This window comes from Rana temporaria, chromosome 12, assembly GCF_905171775.1.
Source record: "Rana temporaria chromosome 12, aRanTem1.1, whole genome shotgun sequence".
NCBI classification, from domain to species: domain Eukaryota; kingdom Metazoa; phylum Chordata; class Amphibia; order Anura; family Ranidae; genus Rana; species Rana temporaria.
In genome coordinates this window covers 37,298,732-37,311,162 of record NC_053500.1, presented here as the reverse complement: position 1 = coordinate 37,311,162, position 12,431 = coordinate 37,298,732, and the positions used below count along the sequence as shown (strand labels likewise).

The window sequence follows — 12,431 nt, the reverse complement described above, 5'->3', positions numbered from 1 at the left end:
ACTGTAGCAGAGCTGCATTTATGGCATCCAATGTATCTGAGGCTGCTAGCTGAGGAGGAATAACCCCAATTCGGTTTCCCAGGGTAGATCTGAAGAGTTCCGAGTGGAGCTTCTTCTGAGATCTAGCCCAGTGTATTGTCACCGGCTTGGGTACTTTCATAACTAGTGGAATTCTGGGAATTATGAAGCTAATTGCATGGTGGTCTGTCCATGGCAAAGGTTCATTACCCAAAATGTTTATTTTCAGATTTTGTCTGAAAATTAGGTCGAGTGTGTGACCTGAAGCATGCGTGGGTCCGCATATAAGTTGCTGAAGTCCTAACCCTTCCAGGTGGTCGATGCAGGCCTCCGCTATGGGATCCTGTGAGGAGTTGGCCCACAGATTGAAATCCCCGAGCAGCAAAAGATGATTGCTGTTAAGGGAGTAAGTGGATATGAACTCCGTTAATGCTGGAAGCAACTGCGATTTGGGCCCAGGGGGCCTATAGCAGAGGAGAATGTGAACGGTCTCCTGGGAGTGCGCTTGAAGTTGAAGCGTAAGGGTTTCCATAAAAGGTAGAGGATTTTGAAGGACCGGTTTAGTGATTGCAATATGAGACTTATGAATCACCGCCAGGCCTCCTCCTCTTTGCCCTATTCTATTTTCCGTTAAGATGCGATAATTTGCTGGTACCAGTTCTCCGAGAATGGTGTTGCAGTCGTCTGACAGCCAACTTTCTGTAATAAAGAGGCAGTCTAGATCGTTTTGTAGTAAGAAATCATGGATTTCTGAACGGTGTTTAACTGCCGATCTAGTGTTAAGCAGCGCACATGATATGTGCTTGAGCTGTGTTGAATAATTGAAATTTTTGATGATCGATCGTCGATCGACTCTCAAAAGTTGATCTGATATTAAGGCTTTTTTGGTGACGGCAGGTAATATTGTTGCGAATTGTCTCAGACCCCAAATGGTTTCTGCAGAGTATCGCAATTTAACCATTGTTGCCAGTCACCGTGGGCGGGGGTGCGGGTGTTCGGTGAGAGAGGATTCGCAGAATCCTCGCTCTCAGCAATCTTTGGTCCAGAGGAAGGCAAAAAAAACCCTGGGCAAGCTTGCCAATGTGCTGCGGCAGGGAAAAAAAATTCCTTCCTGATCCCTAAAGGCGATCGGCTCAAGCCCTGGATCAAAGACTGATGACTTAATGATGGGAAAAAAGGGGGGGGGATGCTGGGTGTCACTGTTGCTGGGGTGCACCAAGATGGCCGCCAGGCAAAAACACAGGACCCAGGCTGGGGGGGCAATCAGGTTGGTAAAAAAATGATTCCACCGATCTGGTTGCTAAACAGGGGGGTGGAGGGGACCTCTAGGGGTGCAGGGGCGATAATCAGAGAGAAACTGCACTATTGGTGGCAGGTGCAGGGAGAAACGGTCGGAGCGCCGGTAGGCCGCGGCTGAAGCCGCGGACTTTCCTGAGGCGCGGCGGCCGCGAAAAGTAGCAGGCTGGCGCGGTCGTGTAAAAACGCCGAAAAGCGCCGAAAATACACCCAGGGGGGGTGTCTGGGGGCCACCACAATCGTGGGTGGCCGTGCGAGTGGGGATGCCGAGCAAAAGACGGAATCGAGAGCCGCAGTGTGGGGTCTGTGTGACGGCTGCCCTGAGAAGGACGGCCGTCAGTGGTTCCCCAGGATGGTAGGCCCTGAGAGACAGGGTCTTACCTGCGGGGAAAGATGGAGTCCACGAGGAGAGAAAAGAGCTGGTTCCTGGTTCCTAGGAGCTGTTCCTTGTGCAGCACAGGTAATGGAAAGTCTGCCTAGTTTCTGACTGCCAGGTCTGGGTGGGAGCAGGCTCGTAAGCGGAAGGTCCGAAGCACCCTACTCCACCTCTGACACTGACTGACTGACTGACTGACTGCATCACAGAATAGAATGGACATGCATCACAGAATACAGTCAGAAAAGGGACAGCCGACGCGTTTCACACTGGTTCAGTGCATAGTCATGGCTCATACACACGATCGGATATCTGATGGAATCTAATCCGATGGATTTTTTTCATCGGATATCCGATAAAGCTGACTTTCATCAGTTTCCCCTACACACGATCAGTCAAAAATCCGATCGTGTCCAAACGCGGTGACGTACAACACTACGACGAGCCTTAAAAAATAAAGTTCAATGCTTCCAAGCATGCGTCCACTCTGAGCATGCGTGGATTTTTGACCGATGGAGTTCCATACAAACAATCAGATTTTTCTATCGTTTTTTTATGCATTGGAAAATTTTAAAACGTTCTATTTTTTTTCACCGATGGAAATCAAACCGATGGGGCGCACACACGATTGGTTTGTCCGATGAACAGTCCATTGGTCTGTTTTCATCGGACAAACCGATTGTGTGTACAGGGCTTTACAGTAAGCCTTCAGAAATTAGAGATCTTCAACTAGGAACAATGCATAGGAATTGTGTACTGTCGTTAGGGTTGCCACCTGTCCGTATAAAAAAAAAAAAAAAAGAATAAAAATGCTATAAAACTATCCCATATTTTGTAGACGCTATAACTTTTGCACAAACCAATCAATATACGCTTATTGCGTTTTTTTTTTTTTTTTTTCAAAAATATGTAGAAGAATACGTATCAGCCTAAACTGAGGAAAAAAAAAACGTTTTTTATATATTTTTTGGGGATATTTATTATAGCAAAAAGTAAAAAATTATGCTTTTTTTTTCAAAACTGTCGCTACTTTTTTGTTTATAGAGCAAAAAATAAAAACCGCAGAGGTGATCAAATACCACCAAAAGAAAGCTCTATTTGTCAGCTAAAGCGATGCAGTGCCGAATCGCAAAAAATGCTGTGGTCAGGAAGGGGGTAAATTCTTCCGGTGCTGAAGTGGTTAATGCATCCTATGCATTAAGGTGAAAAACTTCTTTCACTGACCGGCCCCCCACATTTCACTCACCTGAGCCCTGCATTTCCCATGCTGGAAATGCGCTCTTCCCATCTGCCCGTTGTCTCAGCTCTTGATTGGATAGATTGATAGCAGCACAGCCATTGGCTCCCGGTGCTGTCAATCAAATCCAATGACTTGGGCGCTGAGGGGCAGGGCCGAGTCCGGCATTTGGCATCTAAGGACGCAAATGCTGGACTCGGGAGTGCACCCGCCAAATAACCCCCCGGGAGAGCGCTTCTCCTAGGGCGGTATACGATGGGGGGAGGAGCTGCCAGCGCTGCCGGGGGACCCCAGAAGTCAAGGATCGGGGCCAATCTGTGCAAAACGAACATGAACTGCACAGTGGAGGTAAGTATTACATGTTTGTTATTTTTATTGCTCGGTCATGCAACGCTGTACCCAAGTGAAATTTATATCATTTATTTTTCAGAAATAGAACTTTCTTTTGATAGTATTTAATCACCACTAGGTTTTTTATTTTTTGGATTGCAGGGAATAAATAAAACAGGAAGATCTCCTGTCAGTATTTAGAGCTCTGTGTTTTTACATCATACAGCTCCTTTCCCTGAATGATGGAGCTAACCAGCGGGTAATTTGGGAGGGAGGGTACAGGCGTTCAATCATTGGCTGACACCTGCTGATCAGTTTGTGCTGTAACTAATCACAGCACAGCCTGGGAAGCGAGCGCGATTATATGCATACTATATTACCAAAAGTATTGGGACGCCTGCCTTTACACACATTGGTCCAGATTCAGATAGGAGATACGACGGCGTATCTCCTGATACGCCGTCTTATCTATGCGCCTGATTCAGAGAATCAGTTACGCATAGATTTCCCTAAGATCCGACTGGTGTAATGCCCCGTACACACCATCACTTTATGTGATGAAAAAAAATGACATTTTCTGTGAAGTAAAAAATGACGTTTTTGAAACTTCAATTTTCAAAGACGAAGTTGCCTACACACCATCGTTTTTTCACAATGTTCTAGCAAAGCGAGGTTACGTTCCACCACGTTTTTCCATTGAAGCTCGCTTCATAAGTAGCTTCTGGGCATGCGCGGGTGAAAAAACGTAGTTTTAAACAACGTTTTTTGCTACACACCGTCAATTTCTGTGAAGTAAAAGTTGACGTTTTGAAAAACGACACATAAAATTGAAGCATGCTTCAATTTTTTTTGGTCGTTTTTTAGAAGACATAAAACGACGTTTTCCCCCACACACGGTCAATTAAAGTGACGTTTTTAAAAACGTCATTTTTTTTCATCACATAAAGTGATGGTGTGTACGGGGCATAAGTGTCTTACACCGTCGTATCTTAGGCTGCATATTTACGCTGGCCGCTAGGTGGCGCTTCTGTATAGTTACGCGATGAATATGCTAATTAGGTAGATACGCCGATTCAGAAACCAACGTCCGCCCGGCGCATTTTTTTTTACGTCGTTTGCGTTAGGCTTTTTCCGGCGTAAAGTTACCCCTGCTATATGAGGGGTATATGCGGCGTATACTATGTTAAGTATGGCCGTCGTTCCCGCGTCGATTTTTTGAAAATTTTACGTTGTTTGTGTAAGTCGTTCGCGAATAGGGCTGGACGTCATTTACGTTCACGTCGAATCCAATACGTCCTTGCGGCGTATTTTGGAGCAATGTACACTGGGATATTTCACGGACGGCGCATGCGCCGTTCAGAAAAAACTTCAAAAACGCGGGGTCAACTAAAATTTAAATAAAACACGCCCACAACATCCCCATTTGAATTAGGCGGGCTTACGCCGCCATACATACATTACGCCGTCGTAACTAAGGGCGCAAGTTATTTCTGTATACGGAACTTGCGCCCAAAGTTACAGGGGCGTAACGTATCTAAGATATGTTACGCCCACAGATAGATAGAGCATTCTATCTGAATCCAGGCCATTAACTTTAATGGCATCCCAGGGTTCAATATTGAGTCGGCCCACCCTTTGCAGCTATAACAGCTTCAACTCCTCCAGGAAGGCTGTCCACAAGGTTTAGGAGTGTGTCTATGGGGATGTTTGACCATTATTTCAGAAAAGCATTTGTGAGGTCAGGCACTGATATTGGACGAGAAGGCCTGGCTTGCAGTCTCTGCTCTAATTCATCCCAAAGGTGTTTTATCGGATTGAGGTCAGGACTTTGTGCAGGCCACTTAAAGCGGTTGTAACCGCATATATAATTTTTTTTTTTTTTTTTTTTAAACCTGCAAGGCAAAAGGCATAATCAGCTAGTATGCACCGCATAATAGCTGATTATGAAATACTTACCTCTGAACGAGGTGAAGAACACTTACCTGGTCCACGCCGAGCAGGATGTCATCTTGCTCCGGCGTGTCTTCCGGGTATCGCCGCTCCAGCGCTGTGATTGGCTGGAGCGGCGATGACGTCACTCCCGCGCGGGAGATTTAAAATCGGCAAGGTCCGGCGGCTGCCGGTCCTTTCGCTGTGGATTCCCCCTGCGCATGCACCGCTGCAATCAGCGGGGCATTGCGAGGGGAATATCTCCTAAACCGTACAGGTTTAGGAGATATTCTTTATACCTACAGGTAAGCCTTATTATAGGCTTACCTGTAGGTAAAAGTGAAAAATAAGGGTTTACAACCACTTTAAGTTCCTCCACACCAAACTCGCTCATCCATGTCTTTATGGAACTTGCTTTGTACACTGGTCTAAATCATTTGGTGGAGGGGGGATTATGGTGTGGGGTTGTTTTTCAGGGGTTAGGTTTGGCGTTAGCATACCATGACATTTTAGACAATTTAATGCTCCCAACTTTGTGGGAACAGTTTGGGGATGGCCCCTTCTTGTTCCAACATGACTGAGCACCAGTGCACAAAGCAAAGTCCATAAAGACATGGATTAGCGAGTTTGGGGTGGCGGAACTTGACTGGCATGCACAGAGTTCTGATCTAAACTCAACAGAACTCCTTTGGGGTGAATTTGAGTGGAAACTGCAAGCCAGACCTTCTTGTCCAACAACAGTGCCTGACGTCACAAATGTTTCTGGAAGTATAGTCAACCATTCCCATAGACACACTCTTAAACTTATCACACTCATCCACCGTAGTCCCCTGATCTGGCGCCTATGGACTTCTTTCTGTTTCCCGCCTGAAGAGCCTCCATAAAAGGCGCACGTTCTGCGGACATGGCGTCATTCCAATATTTTACGACATCGGTTCTGCGATCCTAAAGAGGCCTTTGCTGACAGTTTCCAGAAGCTTTATGAACATTGCCAAAAGTATGTTGTGAAGGATGGCGATTATTTTGAAGGCCGATAAAGGTAATTTGTTTGTATCTTCTGTTTTGTTTGTTTTTTTATACCATTCATCACATTTTTTAGACACACGTCGTATAACAAACACTCTTTCTCGGGTTTGCTATTTTGTTGCATCCCTCGGCCATAGAAATGGGATGGACTTTACCTTAGCAAATGGCATAAAGTACTGTTCTACATTTGGATCTTCAATTTTCTCAGGCTTGTCATTGTCATCAGCCACGATGACCTGTATGTCGGGGTAATACAGACGTATACTTCTTATGAGCTCCCGTAACTTATCATATCGCAGAAAGGTCTTTGTGGCGATTGTCACCAAGGAGCTAATATTTCCATCTACAAATAAAATATACAAAATATGAGATACCTGAAAAGTTCCATCAATACATTCTACATATCATCATTTTTGGTTTGCTTTGTTTTTTTCCTGTCTGGAGTCAAGAAGGAGCAAGCCAGTTCGGAATTCTCTTTGACAGATCACAGACGACTCTTGTGGGAATATACCGTATCTCCCAAGAGTGAGTACACCCCTCACATTTTTGTAAATATTTTATTCTATCTTTTCATGTGACAACACTAAAGAAATGACACTTTGCTACAATGTAAAGTGGTGAGTGTACAGCTTGTATAACAGTGTACATTTGCTGCCCCCTCAAAATAACTCAACACACAGCCATTCATGTCTAAACCGCTGGCAGCAAAAGTGAGTACACCCCTAAGTGAAAATTGGGCCCAAATAGTAATTTTCCCTCCCTGGTGTCATGTGACTCGTTGGTGTTACAAGGTCTCAGGTGTGTTAAATTTGGTGTTATCACTCTCACTCTTTCTTACTGGTCACTGGAAGTTCAACATGGCACCTCATAGCAAAGAACTCTGAAAAAAATAATTACTATAATTACTCTACATAAAGATGGTCTAGGCTATAAGAAGATTGCCAAGACCCTGAAACTGAGCTGCAGCACAATGGCCAAGACAATACAGTGGGATTAACAGGACAGGTTCCACTCAGAACAGGCCAAAGAAGTTGAATGCATGTGTTCAGCATCATATTCAGAGGGTTTGTCTTTGGGAAATAGATGTATGAGTGCTGCCAGCATTGCTGCAGAGGTGTCAGTGCTCAGACCATATGCCACACACTGCATCAAATTGGTCTGCATGGCTGTCGTCCCAGAAGGAAGACTCTTCTAAAGATGATGCACAAGAAAGCCTGCAAACAGTTTGCTGAAGACAAGCAGACTAAGGACATGGATTACTGGAACCATGTCCTGTGGTTTGATGAGACCAAGATAAACGTATTTGTTTCAGATGGTGTCAGGCGTGTGTGACGGCAACCAGGTGAGGAGTACAAAGACAAGTGTGTCTTGTCTACAGTCAAGCATGGTGGTGGGAGTGTCATGGTCTGGGGCTGCATGAGTGCTGCCAGCACTGGGGAGCTACAGATCATTGAGGGGACCATGAATGCCAACGTGTACTGTGACATACTGAAGCAGAGCATCATCCCCTACCTTCAGAGACTGGGCCAAAAGGCAGTATTCCAACATGATAACGACCCCAAACGCACCTCCAAGACGACCACTGCCTAGCTAAAGAAGCTGAGGGTAAAGGTGATGGACTGGCCACGCATGTCTCCAGACCTAAACCCTATTGAGCATCTGTGGGGCATCCTCAAATGGAAGGCAGAGGAGCGAAAGGTCTCTAACATCCACCAGCTCTGTGATGTCGTCATGGAGGAGTGGAAGAGGACTCCAGTGGCAACCTGTGATGCTCTGGTGAACTTCATGCCCAAGAGGGTTAAGGCAGTTCTGGAAAATAATGGTGGCCACACAAAATATTGACACTTTGGGCTTAATTTGGACATTTTCACTTAGGGGTGTACTGACTTTTGTTGCCAGTGGTATAGACATTGGTTGAGTTATTTTGAGGGGACAGCAAATTTACACTGTTATACAACCTGTACACTCACTATTTTACATTGTAGCAAAGTGTCACATGAAAAGATGGAATAAAATATTTACAAAAATGTGAGGGGGGTACTCACTTTTGTGAGATACAGTATGATCTTCAGCATCCTATTCCTGGGGGAACACAGCCTAAGTACAATGAGATGAGCCTGAACTCCAAGTGTCACTCTAACTACACACAAAGCAAGCAGTTCTTATAATTCTTAGTTGTTGCTTTTTTTTTTCTTTTTGAAAAGTTTAATTATTTTTATAGCATAATATACATACAGCAGGTAAAATAAGTATTAAACACATCCCATTTTTTTCTAGATAAATATATTTGTAAAGGTGTTATTGACATGACATTTTCACCACATATAAATAAGTTCAGAAATTAAGTTATGTGTAATAAAATGGGGAAAAGGTATTGAACACACGAAGAAAGGGAGGTGCAAAAAAAGCATGGAAAGCCAAGACACCAGCTGTACTCTATCAGTAATAAAAAAACAATCTTGCCCCTTTTCAGTGCAAATTAATATCAGCTGGTTCAGTCTCTACTGATGGCCTATTAAAAGGTGTCTAATTACCAAGGTGCCAAGCAAGAAACATCTCATGATGGGTAAAAGCAAAGAGCTCTCTCAAGACCTTCACAATCATATTGTTGTAAAACATACTGGTGGCATTGGTTATAGAAGGATTTCTAAACTTCTGAATGTTCCAGTGAGCACTGTTGGGGCCATAATCCAGAAGTGGAAACATCATTTCACCATAAACCAGCAATGATCAGGTGCTCTGATAGAGGAGTGAAAATAATTATGAGAAGAGTTGTCCAAGAGCCAAGGATCCCTTGTGGAGAGCTTCAGAAAGACCTGGAATTAGCAGGTAAAATCGTTCTAAAGAAAACAATAAGTAATGCACTCATGACCTGTATGCACGCTCACCACGCAAGACTCCATTGCTGAAGAAAAAGTATGTTGAAGCTCGTTTAAAGTTGCACAACATTTAGAGAAGCCTGTGAAATACTGGACGAATATAGTCTGGTCAGATGAGACCAAATTTGTACTCTTTGGATGCCATAATACGCAACATGTTTGGAGGACAAATGGCCCATCACTCCAAAAACACCCCCATACCAACAGTGAAGCTTGGCGGTGGGAACATCATAGTGTGGGGCTGTTTTTCAGCATAAGGTACTGGCAATTGCAAACTTCATTTCATTGAAGGAAGGATGGAATGGAAAAAAATTACATTCTTGATAAAAATCTGCTGCCATCTACTAGGATAATGAAGATGAAATGAGGGCGGACATTTCAGTAAGACAATGATCTCAAACACAAAGCCAAGGAAACTCTCAATTCAAAGAATGGCTCAGCCAATCACCTGACTTGAATCCAATAGAAAATCTATGGAAAGAACTAAAGATCAGAGTTCATACGGTAGAAGAGGCCAGCAGAACCTTCAAGATTTGAACACTGTTTGTGTAGAAGAATGGTCCAAAATCACAGCTGAGCAATGCATGCGACTAGTTTCTCCATACAGGAGGCGTCTTGAATCTGTCATTACCAACAAAGGATTTTGTACGTATTTTGTAAGTATTAAATACATTTTAGTTAGCGTGTTCAATACTTTTTCCCTGCGTCATTCCATTTTATTACACATAACTTCATTTCTGAACTTATTTATTTTGGTTTCTTTGTATGTATGGATTGCATGGGTTGCTATTGACGTGGTAAAAATGTCATCTCATTAGCACCTTTCAAAATATATTTACCTAGAAAAATGGTGACGTGTTCAATACTTATTTTTTTTTTACCCGCTGTATCTATGTTGAATGGGGAAAAGAGGGGACATTTTTGACACGTGTCATGTGTTATGTCAATAGTCTTCTTCCAGGCGCTTCGTTCCCAATATACAATATTTAGGCTTTCTTCATAATTACGAAGTTTATTCTTCAAGAAGGACAGGCAAAAGACAATGCTTACATATTGGCAGCTGATAACACATGGCAAGATGGTAATTCATAAGGTTTCAGAAGGAGGAAATAGATGTTATGATGGTATGATGGTACGTCTTTCTGCTCGGCTTCCATAGTGAAAGCTTCCTACCCCCATCTCCCTGTAGGCTCGGGTGACCCACAGAGTTTCCTAGCTAGCTACTCACACCACATGGATTCTTATAATGTTTTAAAAGCCAAGCTAAGCATATTTACTTTTAGAATAGCTCCAAGAAAAGGTGGTGAGCTCCTGTCACAAACGTAACACCCACTTGTATATATTAAAGTGGAGGTTCACCCAAAAACCTTTTCCTACTTGATTGACAGGCTTCCGACGGTCAAATACATCGTGTCACGATTTTCCAAAAGTAGCCGAACGTCGGTGCGCAGGCACCGTATAGAGCCGCACCGACGTTCGGCTTCTTTCGGCTACTCGTGATGCGATGTATGCGACCGTCGGAAGCCTGTCAATCAAATAGGAACGCCCAGTCCCGAAGACCATACCCGGAAGCGGCGGAGAAGATCTCTCTCTAAAATGGTAAGTACTGCTTCGAATTTAAAAATACTACCCGATTCCCCTTAACAAAATGAGCCTCAATCTAATGTTAAAAAAAAAAAATTCGGGTGAACTCCCGCTTTAAGTAACATATCTCCACCCATTGTCTTGACGTGGAACTCCAAAAATACATATAACCTACAACAGATGACCTTTCTCTTTCCTCATCAACCTTCAAAATTACCATGTTTAAATATTGATTCTCAGAAAATGTTATCACATAAAATAGTAATAAATTCAAAATCTAACAATCTATTAGTTTCTGTTGCCTATTATGTGTCTATTTATTATTCATTATCTAATCAGTAAATCTTATGGATTTATCTGAGAATGTTTGATTTAACCTTTGGCTTATTGACTCTCCTGTGGTGTAAAACCTCTTCCCTACCGAGTCATAGTAAAATGACGTCGGCGGGAACCTTTCGTCCCTCAAGCCTCGTACACACGACCGAGTTTTTTTTTTTGCCGAGGAAATCGGTCGTGAGTACATTTTTCGACAAGGAAACTGTCGAGGATCCCGTCGAGCCAAAAAGAGAGTATGTCTTCTTTTTCCTCAACGGAATGGAGAAACTTCCCTTGTCGAGTTCCTCGACAGCCTAACAAGGAACTCGACAAGGAAAACGATGTGTTTCGCCCGTCGAGTTCCTCCGTCGTGTGTACGAGGCTTCAGACTGGACATCATATGACGTCCTTGCTTTTCCGGTCACTAGGGGGCGAGCGCTGTCGGTGGCGCGCACGCACCCCCACCGCATTGCTCGGGACCCAGAGCGTGTGACCCGCGGCCGCGATGTCTGACGGGCACCCGCGATTGCCCACAACACACACAGATCCATGTCCTGTCAGCGGTGAGGAGACTGATGTGTGTTCCCAGTACAGAGGAACACACATCGATCTCCTCCCCTTGTCAGTCCCCTCCCCCTACAGTTAGAACACACTTTAGGGAACATTTAACCCCTTCAGCGCCCCCTAGTGTTAACCCCTTCCCTGCCAGTCAAATTTACACAGTAATCAGTGCAGTTTTATAGCACTAATCGCTGTGTAAATGTAAATGGTCTCAAAAATGTGTCAAAAGTGTCCAATATGTCCGCCGCAATGTCACGGTCACGGTCACAATAAAAATTGCAGTTCGCCGCCATTACTAGTAAAGAAAAAAATAAAAATGCCATAATTCTATTCCCTATTTTGTAGACGCTAGAACTTTTGCGCAAACCGATCAAATACGCTTATTGCGATTTTTTTTTTACCAAAAATATGTAGAAGAATACGTATCGGTCTAAACTGAGGGAAAAAAATGATATTTATTAAATCAAAAAGTAAAAGATATTATGTTTTTTTTTTCAAAATTGTCACTCTTCTTTTGTTTATAGCGCAAAAAATTAAAACAGCAGAGGTGATCAAATACCAATAAACGAAAGCTCTATTTCGCATGACCACGCAATTGTCATTCAAAGTGCGACAGCGCTGAAAACTAAACATTGGTCTGGGCAGGAAGGGGGTGAAAATGTCCTGTAAGGAAGTGGTTAAAAATTTTCTTCTGTCAGTTTCAGATGTTGACAGTGTGCGCCCTCTAGTGGAAAAATATCAGAAAACAATTATATCCATTGTGAATTCTAGATTTCAGCAGCCTGCATTTAGAGGAGTTAAAGATAATGAGGTTGATTTACTAAAGGAAAATATACTGTGCACTTTAACCGCTTAAGCCTCGGACCATTTTGTTGGTTAA

At 43.5% G+C, this 12,431-nt stretch overlaps 1 protein-coding gene across 1 annotated transcript in view; it reads right to left on the bottom strand.

Moving 5' to 3' along the window:
- Window positions 1-12,431, bottom strand: part of LOC120918334 (beta-1,4 N-acetylgalactosaminyltransferase 2-like) — a 69,901-nt gene that overhangs the window by 36,698 nt on the left and 20,772 nt on the right. The window contains exon 6 of the mRNA XM_040329873.1: window positions 6,368-6,555. Within this exon, the coding sequence (XP_040185807.1) occupies window positions 6,368-6,555 (188 nt within the window). The remainder of the gene's footprint in view (window positions 1-6,367; window positions 6,556-12,431) is intronic.